At 47.0% G+C, this 24,875-nt stretch overlaps 1 protein-coding gene across 1 annotated transcript in view; it reads left to right on the top strand.

Annotated features, from left to right (window-relative positions):
- Window positions 1-24,875, top strand: part of LOC143962293 (complement C3-like) — a 298,490-nt gene that overhangs the window by 21,293 nt on the left and 252,322 nt on the right. The window contains 4 exon segments of the mRNA XM_077471596.1: window positions 5,176-5,246; window positions 7,690-7,781; window positions 16,318-16,397; window positions 19,189-19,276. Coding sequence (XP_077327722.1) covers window positions 5,176-5,246; window positions 7,690-7,781; window positions 16,318-16,397; window positions 19,189-19,276 — 331 coding nt within the window.

The raw sequence follows: 24,875 nt of genomic DNA, 5'->3' as shown, positions 1-24,875 counted from the left end.
CCAGAACCAAAAATGTTCTTCCAAGATATCAGTGGAGAGGGAAGAGGATAGTCAGTCAACATAACAGGACAGTCACTCAGCATCAGCATAGGCAGTCTTGAAGGGTTGTGATATTTAAAAAAATATATATTCGATAACATCAGCTTCAGGTGCTTGGTAGCTGGTGGTGATCCAAGACTGATTCATCTTTATGAAATTCAGTCGATCAACCGAGTTGGTGGACAGGATGCACCCTGCCATCGGTTACAAAGCCACCAGCAGCACTGAAGGTGCGTTCCGAAAGAACGCTGGATGCAGGACAGGCCAGTAGCTCAATTGCATACTGTGCAAGCTCTGGCCAGTGATCCATCCTCAAGAACCAGTAAGCCAGAGGATTTTCGGTGTGGAAAGGTGTCCAAATCTGACCTTGCCCCTAGGTATTCCTGCACCATGTAAATAAGACGCTGGCGATGGTTGCTGGAACCGATCATACCTTAGGGCTGCAGACTAAAAAATTGTCTGAACGCATCGGTCAGACGGCCACCTTCTCCACCGCTCCTTCTGACTGATGCCTCAGCAACACGTTGTCCAGGACCAGGAGTTTGTAACCTCCCAGTCTCTAGGTACGCATTGCACAGACCTTTCTGCAAGGCCTCCCGGAGATGTCTCATCCTCTGCTCCCTCTGCGACGGCAAGATAAGGTCGGCAACCTTACCCTTGTACCGTGGATTAAGGAGAGTGGCCAGCCAGTAATGGTCCCTCTCCTTGATCTGAAGAATACGAGGATCCTTCCGCAGGATTTGCAGGATCAGGGAGGCCATGCAATATATTTTAGCTGAGGCATTCAGTCCGCAGTCCTCTGGGTCACTAAGGACAACATGATCCGCAGCTACCTCCTCCCAGCCACGTACAAGTCCCCGGTTTTCTTGGGACTGTAAATCATCCCTACAAGACTGCTTCTGAGTGCCAGGCTCCACCTCCATGCAGACACAATCCTCCTCCTCTTCCTGTGTGATTGGTGGGACAGCAGGAACACTGTCTGGATAAAGGGGGCCTTGAGAGGCAAGGAAGTCCTCCTCTTCCTGCCTCTGTTCTGCCTCAAGTGCCCTGTCCATTATTCAACGCAGCGTATGCTCCAACAGGTGGACAAGAGTTACAGTGTCACTGATGCATGCACTGTCACTGCTCACCATCCTTGTGGCCTCCTCAAACGGTGACAGGACAGTGCATGCATCCCTGATGATGCCCCACTGGCGTGGCTAGAAAAAACCGAGCTCCCCTGAACCTGTCCTGGTGCCGTAGTCAAACAGGTACTCATTGATGGCCCTCTGCTGCATGGCCAACGTTGAGCTCCACCTGGTGGGCATGTCACATATAAGGCGGTTCTTGGGCAGGTTCAACTCCTTTTGGAGCTCAGCCAGCCGAGCACTGGCATTAAATGATCAGTGGAAATGCACACAGACTTTCCTGGCCTGCTTCAGGACATCCTGTAAGCCCGGTTACCTGCCCAAGAACTGCTGCACCACCAGGTTAAGGACGTGAGCCACACAGGGCACATGAGTTAGTTGTCCCTGTCGGAGGGCGGAGAGGAAGTTGGTGCCATTGTCGCAAACCGCTAATCCTGGCTTAAGCTGGCATGGCGTCAACCACCTCTCGGCCTGCCCCTGCAGAGCTGACAAAATATCTGCCCCAGTGTGGCTTCTGTCCCCCAAACAAACCAGCGTATGCATGGCATGGCATAGTTTTACCTGCGTACTTGCATAGTCCCTTGAACGCCTACGAAGCACCGCTGGTTCCGAGGACAGAGCACTGGAAGAAGAAGAGGAGGGGGTGGAGGAGAGAGGTGTGTCCCAACCAGTAGTAGCATTTTGGAGGCGTGGTGGTGGAACAACCTCCAACACTACTGCACCTTGTCTTGCATCCTTCCCAGCTGCCAGAAGAGTGACCCAATGGGCCGTGAAATACAGGTAACGTCCCTGTCCATGCCTGCTGGACTATGAGTCATCGGTAATATACACCTTACCGCTGACCTCCCTGTCCAGCGAGGCAAGGACATTGCCTTCCACATGCCGGTAGAGAGCCGGAAAAAGTGGCGTTTGGGGACCTGCCACTAAGGAACCGCATATTGCACAAACTCATGGAAGGGGACCGAGTCTAACAACTGAAAAGGCAGCAATTGAAGTGCTAGCAATTTAGCCAAGCTAGCATTCAACCGCTGGGCATGTGGGTGGCTGGGAGTGAACTTCTTTCTACTGTCCAGCAGCTGGGGCAGGGAAGTGTACTGCTAGCAGAGCGCCCTCAAGCACTTGGCTGTGACACATCTAATTCTACACCTTCATTCCTCTGAGCAGTGCAGCAGTGCAGGTTTCAGAGAGGACTGAAGGTCTAGTGGGGTTGGAGATCCCAGCTGATGAGGAGCAAGGAGAGGTGCGCTTTGTTCTTTGGTGTGGGTCTTTGAGGTACGCTTGCCAACGAGCTGCATGGCAGGTCAATATATGTCTGGTCAAGCATGTGGTGCCCAAGCGGCTGATGTTTTGGCCACACGAGATACGCTTGAGACATATGTTGCAAATAGCAGTGGTGCGATCTGATGCACTCGTCTCAAAAAAGGTCCATACCAAAGAACTTTTAGAATACCGCGCAGAGGCAGCGCCCTGCACAGGCGGAGCTCTGTGGTGTGATTCAGTCGGTGTGCTGCCTCTAAGATGGCCCCAGGAGGGCATCCTGCTTCTTTGGAGATGTGCTTCCTCCTCCTCCTCCTCTCTCCTACCAGGCACCCACGTGGAGTCAGTGCCCTCATCATCCCCTCCCGCTATATCACTGGAGCAAACCTGGCAGTATTCTGCAGCTTGTTGAAGATGACTGCTAGATTGCTGTCCTTCTTCAGCATCCCCTCTCTCTACGCTCACGCTACTGCCTTCCTCTAGCTGAGTATCATCATCAGAGCCTACAAAACACTGGGCATCCTCCTGGAGCATGTACCCAACACTGTGCAGTTCGGGGGACTCCTCAGGAGGACATGGTGGGTCTAGGGAAGGAGTCACTGATGATGACATTGAGACGAGGGAAGACAATGCATTGGCAGCTGCTTTGCTAGTACCCTGAGCCTGGGTGAGAGAAGATGAGGAGGATGAAGAGGGCTTGGTCATCCACTCTACCAAGTCTTCGGCATGATGTGGCTCAACACGTCCAGCTGCCGAAAATAAGGACAATCGTGTCCCATGGCCACGTGCTGATGACGATGCACCGTGTCCACGACCAGCACTGTAGTCTCTAGACACAGAGCCAGCTTGCCCTCTTTTATTGGCTCGTGCCTGTCTGCCTCTCCTTGTTGGCCTTCCAGACTTGGTAATGGCCTGCAGGGAGATGGGAAAAACCAGCAATTGGGTAGTGTATATTGTGCTGGAGGCACAACACCCACTAACTCCTGCAGATGCCTGTATGATAGAACACCAGCAATAAAGGGTAGACACAGGTGTATACTGGGCCGAAGGCACACAACACCAACTAACACCTGCAGATGGTTGTATTATAGAACACCAGCAATTAAAGGGTAGATACCGGTGTATACTATGCTGTGTTGGAGGCACAAAACACCCACTAACTCCCGCAGGTGCCTTTATTATAGAACACCAGCAATTAAAGGGTAGATACTGGTGTATACTGTGCTGTGCTGGAGGCACAAAACACCCACTAACTCCCGCAGATGCCTTTATTATAGAACACCAGCAATAAAGGGTAGATACCGGTGTATACTGTGCTGTGCTGGAGGCACACAACACCAACTAACTCCTGCAGATGACTCAATTAGAGAACAGCAATATAGGTAGCTACAGGTGTGTACTGCGCTGGAGGCACACAACATCCACTAACTCCTGCAGATGGCTCAATTAGAGAACAGCAATGTAGGTAGCTACAGGTGTATACTGTGCTAGAGGCACACAACACCAACTAACTCCAGCAGATGGCTCAATTAGAGAACAGCAATATAGGTAGATACAGGTGTATACTGCGCTGGAGGCACACAACACCAACTAACTCCGGCAGATGGCTCAATTAGAGAACAGCAATTTAAGTAGCTACAGGTGTATACTGCGCTGAAGGCACACAGACAACACCCACTAACTCCTGCAGATGGCTCAATTAGATAAGAGCAATATAGGTAGCTACAGGTGTATACTGCGCTGGAAGCACACAACACCCACTAACTCCTGCAGATGGCTCAATTAGAGAACAGCAATATGGGTAGCTACAGGTGTATATTGCGCTGGAGGCACACAACATCAGCTAACTCCTGCAGATGGCTCAATTAGAGAACAGCAATATAGGTAGATACAGGTGTATACCTCGCTGAAGGCACACAGACAACACCCACTAACTCCTGCAGACGCTGGAACACTACACAAGGCCGCAGCGCTGGCGTCCTTATATAGTGTGGGGCATGTACTACACAGCCTGAGCTATAATTGGCCACAGGCATCTTGCCTGTGGCCAATCATGGCTCTCCTCGTTGCCCGCGCTGTGATTGGCTAAGCATGCGGGGTCACAGTGCATGCTTGGCCAATCATGAGTCAGCAATGCACTGTGATGGCGCAGTGCATTGTGGGCCGTGAGCGCCACATGAATTTGGCGCGAACGGCCCACAGAGTTCTGGCTTCGCCGAGTAGGCGAACAACCGTGTTCGAGTCGAGTTCGAGTGTCACTTTTTATAAATAATAAGTTACAATAGTATACTGCACTATAGACCTATAGATTAAACAGATGGATACCACAATCTGACAAACATTGTGCATGATTATAGAAAGTTAAAAAGTGCTGCACTATACATGTACATTAATATACAGTGACTTATTCAGAAAGTGACATATATTGATCAGACAAATGGTGTGTCCTACAATCCTGTTCAGATCGGCTCTTTCACTTATGTATATAAATGATAGTCCATACATGACATCAAAAAGGAAAAAAGAAAAATGTTCATAAATATAAAAAGCATCTATGATATTGGCATCTATGGTATTGGCATCTATGGTATTGGCATCTATGGTATTGGCTTTGTGTATTGAGCCTATTATTGTAATTCCTTTTTTTTTTTTTTTACAAAAAATGTTAATAGAAATGATTGGAATACAGAAGACCAAATCTGTCCCATTACAGACATCTGATTGTGTTGTGGTCTCTCTTCTGTTCCTCTAGTCCAATATAGACTTTATCCTGTTAATTTCAACATGCAGCCAACAAACAAGGCAGTGCAAGTAGACATTCTGGTAAGTACAATGTATCTCTTGTATTTTGTGTTGTCTGCTTTTAAACAGGACTTTATTTTATTTTTAAAGGCTCATTTAGACCTGGTTCATAGTGCAATGCAATTTTGGTCCGATTTTAGGTGTGATTATCTAGTACGACTTATTAGCGATTTTGAGACGATTATATGGCTACTACTTCTACTACAACTAATTCTACTAATACTAAAGCTACTACTACTATTGCTAATACTACTCCTACTACTACTACTATTTGACAAGGGGGCACTCTTTACATTTAGAGGAAAAGAGATTTCATCTCCAAATACAGAAAGATTTCTTCACAGTAAGAGCTGTAAAAATGTGGAATAGACTCCCTGCAGAGATGGTTCTGGCCAGCTCAGTAGATTGATTTAAGAAATAACTGGATTATTTCCTAAGTGTACATAATATAACTGGGTACTAACATTTATAGGTAAAGTTGATCCAGGGAATATCCGGTTGCCTCTCGGGGAATCAGGAAGGAATTTTACCCCTGCTGTAGCAAATTGGATCATGCTCTACTGGGGTTTTTCACTTTCTTCTGGATCAACTATGGGTATAGAATTGGGTATATGGGATTGTACGATATTTTAATTTTTTTGTGGTTGAACTGGATGGACTTGTGTCTTTTTTCAACCTGACTAACTATGTAACTATGTATTTTTAATACTACTCCTACTACTAATTATATTACTGCTACTACTAGTTCTACTAATGCTACAACTACTACTACTACTTCTTCTACTACTATTTCTTATGCCTCGTACACACACGATCAAACAATCCGGTGGAAAAGTCCGGCGGACTTGACAATCCCACCGTGTGTGGGCTCCGCATTTCGGCCATGTGTGTGCCAGTCCGCCGCACTTTTGAAATGAACGGACTTTTCCCGCCCAGAGAAAAGTCCACTCATTTTGAGCGCATCTCCAGGTAGCCGGGGCCAGCGAAGGAGGCGTCGCTGGCCCTGTCACCTGGTATGGACTTAAAGGGGAATCCCTATGCCGTGGGGGCCCCCCCTAGGTCCATATCAGACCCTTATCCGAGCACCCTACCCGGTCGGCCAGGAAAGGGGGTAGGGACGAGCGTGTGGCCCCCCTTCTGAGCCGTACCAGGCCACGTGCCTTCAACATGGGGGGTGCCTTGGGGAAGGGGGGGCCGCGCGGCCCCCCCACCCCAAAGCACCTTGTCCCCATGTTGATGAGGAAAAGGGCCTCTTCCCGACAACCTTGGCCATTGGTTGTCGGGGTCTGCGGGCGGGGGGCTTATCGGAATCCGGGAGCCCCCTTTAATAAGGGGGCCCACGGATCCCGGCCCCCCACCCTATGTGAATGAGTATGGGGTACAATGTACCCCTACCCATTCACCTGTGAAAAAAAGTTTTAAAAAAACACAACACACAAGGGTTAAAATAGTTTATTGCACAGCTCCGGGGGTCTTCTTCCGTCTTTGGGGGTCTTCTTGCCGGACTCCTCCGCTATCTCCTGCTCTTTTGCTAGCTCTTTCACTAGCGGAAGAGCCCGGCTTTCTTCTTCTCCGCCACCCTCTTCTTCTGACTTCGGGGGTCTTGTCCCCCTCTTCGGGGGGTCTTGTCCCCCTCTTTGGTTCTTCTTGCCGGGCCACCACGCCTTCTTCTAGCTCTTTTACAGGCGGTGGCCTGGTCTTCTGTCGCCGCTGCCGCCGTCTTCTGTTCTTCTGTAGCGTGCTCGGATAAGGGTCTGATATGGACCTGGGGGGGACCCCCACGCCGTTTTTTTCGGCGTAGGTATTCCCCTTTAAGTCCATACCAGGTGACGGGGCCAGCCTCCTTCGCTGGCCCCGGCTACCTGGAGACGCGCTCAAAATGAGCGAACTTTCCTCCGCGTGTGTGGGCGAGTCCTTTCATTTCAAAAGTACAGCGGAATGTCCGGCGGACTTAGTACGCCGTATTAGTCCGCTGAAAAAGTGTCGTGTGTGGACAAGTAGCTCATTCGGAAAAGGGATAGGGACAATTGTAGACACTCACTCAGGTTGAACTGGATGGACTGGTGTCTTTATTCAACCTTACTAATTATGAAACAATGAAACTACTACTACTTCTTCTACTAATTCTACTAATACTATTTCTAATACTACTCCTACTACTATTTCTATTACTGCTACTACTACGACTACTTCTACTACTACTACTACTCCTACTATGACATGACTGCTACTATTACTACTACTATTACTACTACTACTACTACTTCTACTGCTACTACTGCTAGTTATACTATTATTACGACTACTACGACTAGTTATGTGGTGCAACTTCTTAGTGATTTTGAGGCGATTTTTTTCATTTGTTTAGCAAAAAATAAACACCCCAGTGGTGATCAATGACTCTGGAAGCACAATTATTCACATAATATACATCCATTATTAATTATTTATTTCTGTGGCTTAGAATCCGGATGGAATTTTGGTGAAAAATGAGAACATTTTTCCTGACGTATCAGGCATCATTTCTAAGACCTACACATTGACTGATGTGACAAGGTAAGGAGGACATTCAATGTGACCGATAATTTTGGACAACATTGTATGAACATTTAACCACTTTCAGTCCGGGCCTTTTCTGGCTCTTTTTCTTCACATGTAACAATCAGTATTCTAATTACTTAGATCCTCCAAACATTATATATATTTTTTAAATTTAAGCAGAGGCCCTAGCGAATAAGTTGGTGGGTTTTGCTATTTTTTTTTTTATGTCACCCGATATTTGCAAAAAATACAAATCTTGTGAAAAAATATATACTTTTTTTAATCTTAATGCAAAATAAAGAAAAAAAACACAATACATAACCCAATTTAACCCAAATGATGATGTTACGCTGAGTAAATAGATACCAAAAATGTCACGCTTCAAAATTGCGCATGCCAGTGCAATGGCAACAAATGATGTCAATTTTACTAACCACAGGTGACGCTTTAAAAGCCTTTACAGGTTATCACTTTAGATTTACAAAGTAGGTCTAGTGCTAGAATTACTGCCCATGATCTGACGTTCGTGGTGATACCTCACATATGTGGGGCGATCACTGTTTGCGTGCGCGTGGGACTAAAGTGCTTTCGCCTTTGTGAGCAAGCACGGGAGGACAGGGGCATGTTACATTGCCTTTTTTCTTTTTAACCACTTGCCGCCCGCCCTATTACAAATAGACGGCGGCAAAGTGGTTTCATAATCCTGATCGGACGTCATATGACATGATCAGGATTATGAGCCGCTGCGCGCCCCCGGGGGCGCGCATCGCGGCGATCGTTGTTGCGGGGTGTCAGTCTGACACCCTGCAACTACGATCTCGGTAAAGAGTCTCCGACGGAGACTCTTTACCATGTGATCAGCCGTGTCCAATCACGGCTGATCACAGTGTAAATAGGAAGAGCCGGTGATCGGCTTTTCCTCACTCGCGTCTGTCAGACGCGAGTAGAGGAGAGCCGATCGGCTGCTCCTCTGACGGGGGGGCCTGTGCTGATCGATTATCAGCACAGCCCCCCCCCCGAGGATGCCCACACTGGACCACCAGGGAAGCCACCAGACCACCAGGGATGCCCAGGATAAGGTATGCCACCCTAGACCACCAGGGATTCCAGTCAGTGCCACAATGGATGCCAATCAGTGCCCATAATGGATGCCAATCAGTGCCCACAATGGGCATCACTGATTGGCATGCATTATTGTTTGGCACTGATTGGCATCCATTAGTACAGTATATTATAATACAATGCCGCCTATCAGTTCCCATCTGTGCCGCCTATCAGTGCCCATCCATGCCACCTATCAGTGCCCATCCATGCCCACCTGTGCCGCCTACCCATGCCCACCTGTGCCGACTACCCATGCCCACCTGTGCCGCCTATCCATGCCCATCCATGCCGCCCATCCATGCCAGATATCAGTGCCAATTTGTGCCACCTATCAGTGCCCATCCGTGTCGCCCATCAGTGCCACCCATCAGTGCCGCCTATCAGTGCCCATCAGTGCCGCCTATCAGTGCCACATATCAGTGTCCATCAATGCCACCTCATCAGTGCCACTTCATTGGTGCCACCTCATCGGTGCCCATCAGTGCCGCCTTATCATTGCCCATCAGTGTATCCCCATCAGTGCCCATCAGTGAAGGAGAAAATGTACTTATTTACAAAGTTTTGAAACTGAAACAAAAAAAAACATTTTTTTTTCAAAATTTTCGGTATTTTGTTATTTGTTTAGCAAAAAATAAAAACCGCAGAGGTGATCAAATACCACCAAAAGAAAGCTCTATTTGTGGGATAAAAATGATAAAAATTTCATTTGGGTACAGTGTAGCATGACCGTGCAATTGTCATTCAAAGTGCGACAGCGCTGAAAGCTCAAAATTGGTCTGGGCAGGAAGGTGTTTAAGTGCCCCGGTATTGAAGTGGTTAAACTAGTGTCACCAGCGCCCCCGCACCCCTGGCCAAATGCAGTACTGCACACCCCAGAGGCCTGACTTTTGCTCATTTTACGAGACAACGCTCGCAAACCGAGTCAGGGTTTAAAAAAAATAAAAATCTAGCTTGCATTGCAAAACGCTCATAAATCGCGTTACTCGCAATCCGAGGTATTACTGTACCTGGAATTCATGTTTAACATCTCATAATATTATATTCTAGACTGTACCAGGTTGTTTTAACCAGTTCCTGTCCGGGGCCAAATGCCTTCTTCTTCTACGTGTAAAAATCTGGATTTTTTTTTATAGAAAACTGCTTAGAATTCCCAATAATGTTATATATTTTTTAAAATCAGAGGTCCTAGAGAATAAAATGGTGGGTGTTGCATATTTTTCTATCACACAACATTTGCACAGCGTTTTTTCACGTGCAAATTTTTTTGAAAAAATACACAAATTTGAATGCACAAAACAAAAGCACCATAATAATAATATAATAATAATAATAATAATAATAATAATAATATAATAATAATAATAATAGTAATACCCAATTGTTTGATATATATATATATAATATATAATATAAAAGATGATGTTACACCGAGTAAATAGATACCTAACATGTCATGCTTTAATAATGCATACACCCGTGAAAATGCCAAACTATGGTACCTATAAATCTTCATAGGTGAGCATTAAAAGCAGTGGCGGCTGGGGCTCCATTGGTCGGGGGTGGTGGGGCAGACAGACCTGACTCCTCCCCCCCACACCGCACCCACACCCCCGTCACCAGCTCACTCACCCTGTGCTGACAGGTGGTGGTGGCTTCCCCCCTCAGCCTCTCCGTGTCCTGGGATGCGTCTCCTCGGCTGCTTCATGATTGGCCAGGAGGAGAATCAGTGTGATAATAGCGAATATTCATTCGCTATTGTCACACAACTGGGTGGGGTTCAGGGCGCATTGCTCTGCTCCCAGAGCCCACCATTTTTTTGAAGCTTTCTAGAGTCTCTGTCTCTAATACATAACTTATGTCACATTCTGATCCAGTATAGCAGCTGTATACAAAGCACGAGTTTGTGAGTGTGTACTGATGCTAGAATTATTGGTCCTGATCACTGTTTGCGTGTGGAACTGATTTTCACATTTGCATGCGATTTTTTTTTTTTTTTTTTACGCTGCCTATTTATTTTTGTTTTATTACTAACAGAAGGAATAAACAACATCTCTTGTGATGGCATGGGCTGTGACAGGCCCTTTTTATGGAGAGATCTGGGGTCTATTAGACCACAGATGTCTCCTCTGCTCCTCTGGCCTTCAAACATCCGACCAAACCAAGAGGTCTATTCGACCCCAGATCTCTCCTCTGCCCTTCAAAGCATGTGATCAAACCGAGAGTCCTATTATACCCCAGATCTCTCCTCTGCCCTTCAAAGCATGTGATCAAACCGAGAGTCCTATTATACCCCAGATCTCTCCTCTGCCCTTCAAAGCATCCGACCAAACCGAGAGTCCTATTATACCCCAGATCTCTCCTCTGCCCTTCAAAGCATATGATCAAACTGAGAGTCCTATTATACCCCAGATCTCTCCTCTGCCCTTCAAAGCATGTGATCAAACCGAGAGTCCTATTATACCCCAGATCTCTCCTCTGCCCTTCAAAGCATCCGACCAAACCGAGAGTCCTATTATACCCCAGATCTCTCCTCTGCCCTTCAAAGCATCCGACCAAACCGAGAGGTCTATTAGACCCCAGATCTTTCCTTTGCCCTGTAAAGCATCTGATTTAACCAAGATGTGCTCAATTATATTATTTTTTGTTGTTTTATTACTTATGTTTTACATCATTCATATGTAAACTGCAGAGGCGGCCTGTCTTTAAGGGCCCGTTGGTGCTGCCTCCCCTATCCATGGTGCCCCCCACCTCTACCCATGCGTCCAGCCCCTTGCAGGAAGCCAGGTGCATGAATTACAGTGGGGTGTTGTTTTGAAGCACCGATTAAGCCTACTAGGCTTCAAAATAGGGTGAACTCTGGGCGCAGAGAATGTGCCTCACAGCTCACCCAGGTGTGTTGGAATAGCGAATGAATATTCGCTATTCTAACACTAGTTCTCCTCCCAGGCAATCAGGAAGCGGGTCTGAGACCCATCACCTGATTGGCTGATAGGACAGGCAATCCTATTGGACGCCTAGGAGGAGCTGTACACTAGAAGCCACTGATGAAGTAGAGGATGGGATGGAGGGGTGGTGCTAGGTTGGTCTAGAAAGTAGAATTAACCCACATCCCCAATAGTCTATGCATAGGAAAATAGTTTCCTCTTATGGGACTTTGAAGGGAAAAAGCTACTCTGTGGTAATCATGGGGTTAATGCCGGACCGAGCGGAAAACAGCGAGGGGGGTAAGGAGCCGCCCCCCCCACCCGCTCCCGCAAACATACGTGACCGCCGGGTCTAGAATACCCTTTGCATCACAGATGATGGTAAATGGCCGCTTGTAGTGATCACTTGTAAACAAACCGGCTCCCTCCCCTCTCTGTACCAACCTGTACAGTGCGAGGGGAGAGGGGAGAGGGGAAGAGTGTGGCAGGCGCAGCACTATGAAGTGCCTTATGCGCTGTGGCATTAGAAGAATTTTAATTTCTGACCTTTTAGTCCAAACAGGACTATCTCTAAGGCCGCGTACACACGGGCGGACTGTTCGCCCAACCTTGTCCGCTGAACAGTGTTTGGGCGGACAGTCCGCTCGTGTGTGGGCTTTCAGCGGACAGTTTCAGCGGACAGTTGGACGGACAAAGTCTTTCGGAAATTCCGAAAAACTGTCCGCTGAAACTGTGTTTGAGCGAACAGTCCGCCCGTGTGTGGGCCTGTCCGCTGTACTTTCGAAATGAGCGGACTGTTCCCGCTCGGAAAGTCCGCCCATTTCGAGCGCGTGTACAGGTAGGCGGGGCCCGCGAAGGAGACGTCGCGGGCTCCGCCGCCTGGAATGGGCTTAAAGGGGAACCCCAACGCCGAAAAAAATCGGCGTGGGGGTTCCCCCAAAGTCCACACCAGACCCTTGTCCGAGCACGCTACCCGGCCGGCCAGGAAAGGGGGGCGAGCGAGCGCCCCCCCCCCTCCTGAGCCGTACCAGGCCGCGTGCCCTCAACATGGGGGGGTGCCTTGGGGAAGGGGGGGCCGCGCGGCCCCCCCACCCCAAAGCACCTTTTCCCCATGTTGATGAGGACAAGGGCCTCTTCCCGACAACCCTGGCCGTTGGTTGTCGGGGTCTGCGGGCGGGGGGCTTATCGGAATCCGGGAGCCCCCTTTAAGAAGGGGGCCCCCGGATACCGGCCCCCCACCCTATGTGAATGAGTATGGGGTACAATGTACCCCTACCCATTCACCTGTGAAATAAAGTACAAAAAAAACACAACACAGGGAAAAAATATTTTATTGCACAGCTCCGGGGGTCTTCCGTCTTCGGGGGTCTTCTCGCCGGACTCCTCCGCTATCTGTGTGTAGCTCTTTTACTAGCGGAGGAGTCCGGCTTTCTTCCTCCCCTCCGCCGGCCTCTTCTCCCGACTTCGGGGGTCTTGTCCCCCTCTTCGGTTCTTCTGCCGGGCCACCGCGCCTTCTTGTAGCTCTTTTACAGGCGGTGGCCCGGTCTTCTGTCGCCGCTGTCGTCGCCGCCGCCTTCCGTTCTTGTTCTTCTTCTTGTTGTTCTTCTTCTTCTCCAGGAGATGTTGACTCGACGAGCTCTCCGGCCGGAATGCCAGAGCCGCGCTGTGCGGTCACTTATATAGTGACAATGGGGCGGTGTCACATGGTATATGTCACATGGGTTGGTCACATGGGTTGATGTCACATGGGGACTATGACATCGTAAGGGGGCGGGGTCACCATGTGACCAACCCATGTGACATATACCATGTGACACCGCCCCATTGTCACTATATAAGTGGCAGCGGAGCGTGTCCCTGGCATTCCGGCCGGAGAGCTCGTCGAGTCAACATCTCCAGGAGAAGAAGAAGAAGAACAAGAAGAAGAACAAGAACAAGAACGGAAGGCGGCGGCGGCGGCGGCGGCGGCGACGGCGACGACAGCGGCGACAGAAGACCGGGCCACCGCCTGTAAAAGAGCTACAAGAAGGCGCGGTGGCCCGGCAGAAGAACCGAAGGCGGCGACAGAAGAACGGAAGGCAGCGGCGACAGAAGACCGGGCCACCGCCTGTAAAAGAGCTACAAGAAGGCGCGGTGGCCCGGCAGAAGAACCGAAGAGGGGGACAAGACCCCCGAAGTCGGGAGAAGAGGCCGGCGGCGGGGAGGAAGAAAGCCGGACTCCTCCGCTAGCAAAAGAGCTACACACAGATAGCGGAGGAGTCCGGCGAGAAGACCCCCGAAGACGGAAGACCCCCGGAGCTGTGCAATAAAATATTTTTTCCCTGTGTTGTGTTTTTTTTTGTACTTTATTTCACAGGTGAATGGGTAGGGGTACATTGTACCCCATACTCATTCACATAGGGTGGGGGGCCGGTATCCGGGGGCCCCCTTCTTAAAGGGGGCTCCCGGATTCAGATAAGCCCCCCGCCCCCGCAGACCCCGACAACCAACGGCCAGGGTTGTCGGGAAGAGGCCCTTGTCCTCATCAACATGGGGACAAGGTGCTTTGGGGTGGGGGGGCCGCGCGGCCCCCCCTTCCCCAAGGCACCCCCCCATGTTGAGGGCACGCGGCCTGGTACGGCTCAGGAGGGGGGGGGCGCGCTCGCTCGCCCCCCTTTCCTGGCCGGCCGGGTAGCGTGCTCGGACAAGGGTCTGGTGTGGACTTTGGGGGAACCCCCACGCCGATTTTTTTCGGCGTTGGGGTTCCCCTTTAAGCCCATTCCAGGCGGCGGAGCCCGCGACGTCTCCTTCGCGGGCCCCGCCTACCTGTACACGCGCTCGAAATGGGCGGACTTTCCGAGCGGGAACAGTCCGCTCATTTCGAAAGTACAGCGGACAGGCCCACACACGGGCGGACTGTTCGCTCAAACACAGTTTCAGCGGACAGTTTTTCGGAATTTCCGAAAGACTTTGTCCGTCCAACTGTCCGCTGAAACTGTCCGCTGAAAGCCCACACACGAGCGGACTGTCCGCCCAAACACTGTTCAGCGGACAAGGTTGGGCTAACAGTCCGCCCGTGTGTACGCGGCCTTATTTTTGGTGCTGAGATCACTGCTTTTATGCTGGCTGCTTCCTATGTACATCTATTTTATATCTAGCCTTCCTATAACATATTAGGTGAAGCGCACTAGTTTTCCCTTTACATAATTTATTTTCTTCATATATAACACTGACAATTTAGCAGCAGGCAGTGCATGTACAAACATGTGTTGAACATATAACAAACAGCGGTTCAACTGTTCAATCTTGTCATTCTACATAAAATGGTAGATATATTTCTCTCTTCAGTATCTGTACTTTCACTTTAAATACTTTAGACATTTTATGATCTCTCTGAGAGGTATATCTGTAGCTCAAGAAATAGTTTTGTTTGTATGAACGCTTGCTATTATGTCTGTTTGCTTGCTTGTTTATTTGATAATGCTTGTTTGATAATGCTTGTTTGTCTGTTGGAACTACAAGTGAACACATAATTAGTTCAGTATACAGTTCTAATCACATTATTTAACAATAGTAACATATATAACTGTATTAAATACCTATTTTGGCCACTTGCTTCCATAACACTGAACTCTGTTGGATCTTTAATCTGTACAGATCCTCTCTCTCTGGTGTAATGAGTTCTAGCCATGTGCTGGGTAATTTGCAGACAAAATAATAGGTGTAAGGCTGGCTGTGATTGGCCAACACTCTTGAGCAGTATGAGATTGGCTGTGATTGGCCAAAACTCCTGATGAGTCAAAAAGGTTTAACTTTCTGGTTTCAATTTTGCTGTGTCTTTGAGTTTACCTTTTATTGTAATATAATGAATCTTAAAAGGTATATGTTTCTTGTTTGCTTCTGTGAACACAATATACAACTGTTATATGACATTCGTGTATAACGTCACAGTAAATAACTGTTTTTATCTCTCACATGTGAGCATATAAACTCTATTAAATTTATTAGCAGGTCCAGCTATATATGCATGTGCATCACATTAGCAACCTAGGACAGGTTTTAGCTGGCCAGCTACAAAGAGATCGTTTGTAGCAGCACTGTGGGCTGGATCTGTAGTGCCCACAAAGCTGCTCTGTGCCCATACTGTGCAATACTCTGCAGTAATGTGCAATACTCTGCCAATGCCCTGCAATACTCTGCCAATACCCTGCAATACTCTGAAATACTCACCAATATTCTGCCAATAATAAGCCAATACTCGTCAATACTCTGTCAATACTCACCAATACTCTTTTTCAGTCTTTTTTGATTTATAGCACAAAAAACCCAGTGGTGATTAAATACCACCAAAAGAAAGCTCTATTTGTGTGAAAAAAAAGGACAAAAATTTCAACTGAGTAATTGCCATTCAAAATGTGAGAGTATCGGAAGCTGAAAATTGGTCTGGTTAGGAAGGGGGTTTAATTGCCCAGTGGTCAAGTGGTTAAACAAAGAAGGTAAAATTGGTCAAATCAGACAATGATCTAAGCTTTCTTTCATGTTAGTCTTGGCGTCTGGACCATCTCCACCAGATATGACGGCACATTTCAAGAATACACCACCAACTTTGAAGTGAAAGAGTACGGTAAGGAAATCTATTCATATTTCATATATACCTGTTTGGCCAACTTCTTACACACACACACAGTGTCGGCAACTGGGTTGCCCAATTTTTAAACAAGAGGGCCCAAGCCATTGATGTACACTTCCTGAGCGGTTCCATTGACTCCATTCCAAATGGTACCCCCTGCCAAACGTGATATGCCAAGTTAAACTTACCACACTGTGGCAAAATGTACAGACATGAGCAGCTGTTGGGTAACTTGTAGATAGGCCGTTGGGAGGGGGGGGGGAGTCAGAATGAGCATCAACAGCCTGTTTTTACTGCCCCTTTGACACCTGTGTGAGGTCAACCTTACATATGGCTATGTGTATCTTAGATGCCCATTTATATCTGTCCAATGTTCATTTTCTAAGGTAATAAAATAGTCAGCAGGACAGATTAATAGTAGAATCAATATCTCAACCAATCCAGGTGGAACTGTTATTTTTTAAATACATCAAGAGAAGATTGCTCAGTTCTCACAGCTCCGTGAGCAGAGAATTGGTGACTGTCAGCCAGTGGCTCTCTGCTCTGCCCCCCCACGCTCACTGGAACACTTGGCTGTGAAGGGGGTTGAAGTGGCCAGCTCCTTAGCTGCTTCCCCAAGCACAGCTCCTGTGGAATGACAGTGCCGGTGTTCTGCCAGATTAGGCAACCTGTCAGATCTGGTAATGGAAGTGAGGTTTCAGTCACAGCCATCTTGGTATACCCTGCACTTGGCCGCATTAAGTCTACAGTTAGAAGGTAGCAAGCAGACATCTTTTTCCACCCACAAAGCCTTCCATTTCACACTTATTTTTACCAGTAAACTGATACTGAAATACAAGATTTTTATATCTGTCTGACTGTTTTGATGTTGAATTGTAAAAGCAGCTGTGTTCTGTCCGATTAGCAAACCTGTGAGATCAGCAGGCTTGCCGCTGCTTTTTAAATTCAACATCAAAACAGTGTCACAGATCATTAAATACTGTATTTCAGTATATACGCTCAGTTCACTGGTAAAAATAAGTGTAAAATGCAAGGCTTCAGTGGGTGTAAAAGATGTCCGCTTGCCGACTTCTGACTTTAGGCTTACTGCAGATGAGTACGGGGTGTACCAAGATGGCCACGGCGGAACGTCACGTCCGTTACCAAATCTGATGTGTCACTGATTCGGACGGAACACCGGTCCAGGAAGTGACATCATACACGTCACTTCCTGGTCTTTCCTCAGGAGGGAGGCTCAGAGGACGGATGTGCTATCCTTCTCGGACCCCTCCCATGACTGCACCAGGCCCGCAGGTGGGATTGTGGAAGACTGAGCCTGGTAAACATGGATGGCAGGGATGGGGGGGTCGCATGGGGGGTGCAGCACATTGTGTTAGTGATCAATGCCTGAACAGTCACTTGTATCACTTCCACATTGAAAGCCGATAGTCAGCACAGTCAGTACACTATTGCAGATGGGAGTGTGTTAAAAAATACACTGCTGCAGCACCATTAAAAATACCCCCCCCAATTCCAGCACCCTAAAACAGATCTTCCCCCCTGATGGACGATGAGGTCATGGGGATTTCCTGGGTAAATTCTGTCTCTGTCCACAATGCCACCCCATTCTCCAATGGCTGCACACAGCCTGGCAACGGCTTCACAGTGCCCAGGGTGGGAGGCAGGCAGAAAGCTGACACTGGCATCACTCTGATCCCAGGGATGGAGGAGGGGATGAATTGAAGATGGCTGCTATAGGAAGATTAAATGGCTGTAAATCTCCCCCTCCTCCTCAGTGTGTGTCAGTGTGTAATCATGGCTGTAGAGCGCAGAGGAGACAAACATAGGCCAGTCTACGACATCCCTGCTCTGCATTTCAATCTGCCAGCACATGTGGGCACAGAAGCCACACTCCTCACTGGGGATCACACAGACACCGCACAGAGGATAGTCTGAAACTATTGACTGTGGCTGCACCCTAGGTGGGAAGTGCACCATAGACAACTTGGAAAGAAGAAAGAAATGGCTGCACATCCAACTAACTTCCCATTGCCTTTTATTTTGTTTCACAAAGATAACACCAAAGACACCAAATGGGCATCAGGTAGACACATCTTGTGCTTAATCCTTGTGCTTAATCGGTAATGATTAAGCACAAGATGTATGTGTAAAACGTGTCTACGTGACCACAGTTTGGTGTCTTTGGTGTTATCTTTGTGAAACAAAATAAAAGGCAATCGGAAGTTCTGGATGTGCAGCCATATCTTTCTTCTTTCCAAGTTTCCCACAGAGGTGGGTCAGGGCTAGCACTCTGCAAGATATTCCAATCAGCCTTATCTTTATACACCTGGAGCAGCAGTTCTTTTTCTTGTCACCATAGACAACTGCCTTGTTTGCCTAGTTGTAGCGCCACAGACCCTCCAGAGGATGATTTTCCAGTCATTTGAAGTAAAAGTACTAACGCAGACCAAGGAAACATGGTAGAAACAAGGAAGGTCTGGCTATGAGTGAATTAACTAACATTAAACAGGAGGGGAGGACCGAGGGAGATATCAAATCACATACGTAAACAAGTTGTAGTGGCTCTAAACCACCACTAGACGTCAACAAAATAAAAACATAATACAGTTCAATACAATACAGAAAAAATGTCTATTGTACAAGAGCCTGTTCACACCATTTGCGACGCAGGTAAAAAACACGGTCTGTGGTGTAAACTGGCCCTAAGTGGGACAGAACAGGTAGATTTAATTGCCTATTTTTAAAACATGCCTATTTAAAATAATATTACCTTTCCTATTTCCAGTGTTGCCATCTTTTGAAGTCAAGATAAAACCAGATCGTAGTTTTATGTATGCTAACGAAGAGACATTTCCTGTGGAAATTGAAGCTGTGTGAGTACCTGTCTACACAAGTCGGTGATATCTGTACAGTAGGTGTAGATATATTCTAGATCCCAACAGACACCAACTCCATTGTACCAAGCTGAACTCCATGTTTTTTTGGAAAAATAGACCCATTCCTCCGCTCCTCTACACTGCTGGTCCGGGCTCTGCAGCATCTTCTTCCTCATGCTCCAGCAGTCCTCCAGCAGTCTTGGGTCCCTCCATAGCACGAGAGAGTGCTGAGTACCAGGGGAGCAGAGGATCGGGTATGTAAAGGTGCGGGTTCAAAAAAATTCTAGTTTAAAATACTTTTTTCTCTACATTGATTATTGGTATCGGTTCAGGTAGTGAGCACGTTCTAGTAATTAGGAGAGGTGAGTAAAATTGAGAAATATTTATTTTCAATTAAAGGAAATGAATCAGGAAATGTTTTATAAAATTTCACCATTTTGACAGAATTAATGGGAATCAATGAGTAAGGTAAAAATGAAGGTGGCTTTTAAGGATGCAAAGAGCTTGAAATGGCTTATGAGGGTTACAGACTCCTTTCAATATCATGGACCTTTCTTTGAGCCAAGAAAACAGGCCCTCAATAGTCTCATCTTGTACCGAAGAATAGTGGGAAAAAAAAGAGATAATATACACATAACCATAAAAAGCAAAAAAGAAAACAAAACAAACAAAACACAAATACAAAGGAATTAAACCAAAATACTCTAAATCCTCTCAGTGCTCCAAAAAAAGTGGCATTGCCGCTTATACATTTTACACTAAAGCCTCGTACACACGATCGGACTTTCTGACATATTGGCTGTCAGGCTGTTGGTGGAAAATCTGACCGTTTGTACGCTCCATCGGACAATTGTCATCGGACTTTCCACCAACAAATGTTGGCTAGCATGTTTTCAAATTTTCCTCCAACAAATGTGTGTTGTCGGATTTTCTGAGCGTACATACACAAGTCCATCGGACAAAAGTCCAAAGTACAAACACGCATGCTTGGAAGCAAGGACGAGCCAGAAACGGTCAGTCTTGTAAACTAGCGCTCGTAATGGAGAATTAACATTTGTGACGTGGCAAATTATGAAATCTCGAAATGCAGCGCACAATTCTCTTCTTCTTTAATGGGATAACAATGAAGCTGCTTTGCTGGTGATACTGATGGAGTTATTACAAACAAATTTTCAAAGGCTTTTTTTTTCTAGTGATTTGAAGAATAATATTATTATGGGTTTTTTTTATTTTTTATTTGTGCAAGTTACCACAACAGCATTATCCCATAGTTGTTAAGAACAAAGAAAAAACTATGTTGGTGTCCCTTGTCAATTTTACATTGCATTTTTTTAAATGTAACTGCCTACTAGGGATGAGCCAATGTTCATGTTGAATGTAAGTTCATCTCGAACATCGGGTGTTCGTTCACCTGTTCGCCGAATAACAAACAATTTGGGGTATTCGTTCGCGGAAAATTCAAAAGCCGTGGAACACCCTTTAAAAGTCTATGGGAGAAATCAAAAGTGCTAATTTTAAAGGCTTATATGCATGGTATTGTCATAAGAAGTGTTTGGGGACCTGGGTCCTGCCCCAGGGGACATGTATCAATGCAAAAAAAAGTTTTAAAAACAGACATTTTTTCAGGAGCCGTCATTCTAATAATGATTTACCTGGGGGGTGGACTATAGTATGCATGTAAAGTGACTCATGTTTCCCATGTTTACAACAGTCCCTGCACAAAATAAAAAAAAATTGATTCATTAATTTAACATAAAAAAACAGCATGGGATTCCCCCACAGTCCATTAACAGGCCCTTTGGGTCTGGTATGCATATTAAGGGAAATCCAGCTCCAAATGAAAAAAAAAAATCCATACCAGACCCTTGTCCGAGCATGCAACCTGGCAGGCCGCAGAAAAAGAGGGGGGGGGTTGAGAGAGTTCCCCCCCTCCTGAACCATACCAAGCCACATGCCCACAACATGGGGAGGGTGCTTTGGGGTAGACCCCCAAAGCAACATGTCCCCATGTTGATGGGGACAAGGGCCTCATCCCCACAACCCTTGCCCTGTGCTTGTGGGGATCTGCGAGTGGTGGGCTTATCGGAAACTGGAAGCCCCCTTTAACAAGGGGACCCCCAGATCCCGGCTTTCCCCCTGTGTGTAATGGTAACGGGGTACAAATGTACCCCTACCATTTCACAAAAAAAGTGTGAAAATGGTAAAAATTACATGACACGGCTTGGGAACAAGTCCTTTATTAAAAATAAAAAAATAAAACTGTCCCACGAAGTTTTCTTGTTCTCTTGCTTCGCCGATTGACCAAAAAAGAAAAAAAAACGCATGCCAACAGCGATCAGCCCCCATGAGAGGCACCCGGGGCCACACGGTGATGTCGCCGGGTTACCCCACCCCCCCCCTCTGACGCTACGGGGAAGGTTGTCCCTGTGTGTCAGAAACAGCCTCTAATCAACAAAAACATTTAAAAGTTTTATTTTTATTTTTAAAACAAATTGTACCTCAACAGCTCAGGTAGTAAAATTGAGAGTTTTTTGCTGCATCGACAATTTTGCAGTTGGTGAAATCATATAATAAATAAAACGTGGCCCACCAATCCTCTATTAATCCTTAGTCTTATGCCGTGTATACACGATCAGACTATCTGGCAGACTTGGTCCGGTAGACCAGAGTCGGCCGGATAATCCGCCCGTGTGTGAGCTCCAGCGGCCTTTTTTTCACAAAAAGTCTGGTGGACTTAGAAAGTAGTTTTGACTCAAAAATTGTCTGCCGGACTGCGAGTCTGGCGGACAATCCGGCCGTCTGTGTGCTAGTCCGCAGGACTTTTGAAATGAACGGACTTTCCCACACACGGAGAAAAGTCCGTTCATTTTGAACGCTGCTCCAGGTAGCCAGGACTAACGAAGGAAGTCGGTGGCAAGATTAACACCTCGCTGGCCCCGTCACCTGGTATGGACTTAAAGGGGAAGCCCTACGCCGAAAAAACGGCATAGGGGTCCCACCCAAGGTCCATATGAGACCCTTATCCGAGAACGCAACCTGGCCGGTCAGGAAAGGGGGTGGGGACAATCGAGCGCCCCCCCTCCTGAGCCGTACCAGGCCATGTGCCCTCAACATGGGGGGGTGCTTTGGGGAAGGGACAATGGGCGGAGTCACCGGGTGATGTCCCCACCCCTTATGATGTCACAGTCCAAGAGGATGCTGGGACTGTGACATCATAATGGGCGGGGACATCACCCGGTGACCCCGCCCATTGTCCCTATATAAGTCGCCGTGCAACACGTCCCTGTCATTGTGGCCAGAGACAGCGTCGAGTCAACATCTCAAGGAAGAAGAAGAGAAGGCAGCGGCGACAGCGGCGATGACGACAGAAGACCGGGCCACCGCTAGTAAAAGAGCTGGAAGAAGGAGCGGAGGATGGCAAGAAGAACCGAAGAGGGGGACAAGACCCCCCAAATCGGAAGAAGAGGCGGCGGTGACAGAATGGCTTCCTTAAGCCCTGGACCAAGACACTTCCCCTAGTAAAAGAGCTAAAGGAAGAAAGCGGAGGCCCGGCAAGAAGAACCGAAGAGGGGGACAAGACCCCCGAAGAGGGAGACAAGACCCCCGAAGTCGGAAGAAGACCCCCGGGCGGCAATAAAGAAGAAGAAAGTCGGGCTCCTCCACTAGTAAAAGAGCTAGCAGAAGATAGCGGAGGAGTCTGGTCGGGAAGACCCCCAAGACGGAAGAAGACCCCCGGAGCTGTGCAATAAATTATTTTGAAACCTTGTGTGTGGTGTGTTTTATTTACATTTTTTTCACCAGGTGAATGGGTGGGGGTACATTGTACCCCAATACACATTCACATAGTGTGGGGGACCGATATCTGGGGGCCCCCTTATTAAAGGGGGCTCCCGGATTCCGATGAGCTCCCCGCCCGCAGACCCCGACAACCAACGGCCAGGGTTGTTGGGAAAAGGCCCTTGTCCTCACCAACATGGGGACAAGGTGCTTTGGGGTGGGAGGGCCGCAGGGCCCCCTTCCCCAAAGCACCCCCCCCATGTTGAGGGCACGCGGCCTGGTACGGCTCAGGAGGGGGGCACTCGATTGTCCCCATCCCCTTTCCTGACGGGCTGCGTTCTCGGATAAGGGCTTCCCCTTTAAGTCCATACCAGGTGATGGGGCCAGTGACATGTCAATCTCGCCGCCGAGGGCAGCGCCATTGAATTCCTTCGCTAGTCCCGTCTACCTGGAGCCGCGTTCAAAATGAATGGACTTTTCTCTGTTTGTGTGAGCAAGTCTGTTCATTTCAAAAGTCCGGCAGACTTCCGCCATAGTCCGGCGGTTTGTCCGCCGCACCTAGTCCAGAAGTCCAGTCGTGTGTGGGCAGGTCCGCTCGTTCAGCAGGTCCGCTCGAAAGTCCGGCGGACTTCTGCTTCAAAGTCTCGAGGTTTGTCCGCCGGACTAAGTACACCAGATAGTCCGATCGTGTGTATGCGGCATTAGTCTTTTCATTTGAAATAAGCAAAAAGGAGAAGATGTACGGTTATCATGGATTTTTCTAGAATTAATTTTAAAATAACAATTTAAAATGAACCATAAAATGCACAAGGAAAAATAACAAACACAAAGAAATTAAACTAAACTGCATTAAATCCTCTCAGTCCTTCCAAAATATAAAGTATATATGCTCCTTTCATTATTCAGGACCTTCTCTTGTGCAAAAAAAAAACAATAAGGCAAACAATTGCCTTATTATTTAAAAATGTTTTTACAAAAAGAAAAACAGTGGGGGAAAAAAAGGAAAATAAAAAATTATACAGTTCCAATATACCAATAATCATTAAATGCAAAAAACAAAACAAAAACACAAATAAATGAAATCCTCGCAGTACCCATATATATATATATGTATATATATATATATATATAAATGTATATATATATATATATATATATATATATATATATATATATATATATATATATATATATATATATATATAATGAAGTATATACAGTATGCAGCGGGTAAAATATGTATTGAACACGTCACCATTTTTCTAGGTGAATACATTTCTAAAAGTGCTATTGACATGAAATGTTCACCACATGTTGGTAACGACCCATGCAATCCATACATACAAAGAAACCAAAATAAATACATTCATAAATGAAGATATGTGTAATAAAATGGAATTCCACAGGGAAAAAATATTGAGAGGTTGAAAAAGGTATGGAAAGCCAAGACACCAGCTGAAATCTATCAGTAATTAGAAAGCAATCCTGATCCTTGTCAGTGAAAATTAATATCAGCTGGTTCAATCTCAACTGATGGCCTATAAAATGGTGTCTCATTACCAAGGTGTCACACAAGAAACATCTCATGATGGTTAAAAGCAAAGATCTCTCTCAAGACCTTCGCAACTTTATTGTTGCAAAACATACTGATGGCATTGGTTACAGAAGGATTTCTAAACTTCTGAATGTTCCAGTGAGCACTGTTGGGGCCATAATCCAGGAGTGGAAAGGGGAAAGAACCTCATTTCATCATAAACTGGCCATGACCAGGTGATTCTCACAATATTTCTGACAGAGGACTGAAAACAAGAGTTGTCCA

Source organism: Lithobates pipiens, unplaced genomic scaffold (assembly GCF_037356315.1).
Source record: "Lithobates pipiens isolate NorthernLeopardFrog02 unplaced genomic scaffold, aLitPip1_a1.2 Scaffold_8, whole genome shotgun sequence".
Lineage (NCBI taxonomy): Eukaryota > Metazoa > Chordata > Amphibia > Anura > Ranidae > Lithobates > Lithobates pipiens.
The sequence above is the reverse complement of the archived record's forward strand: the minus strand, read 5'-3'. Positions and strand labels throughout refer to the sequence as shown.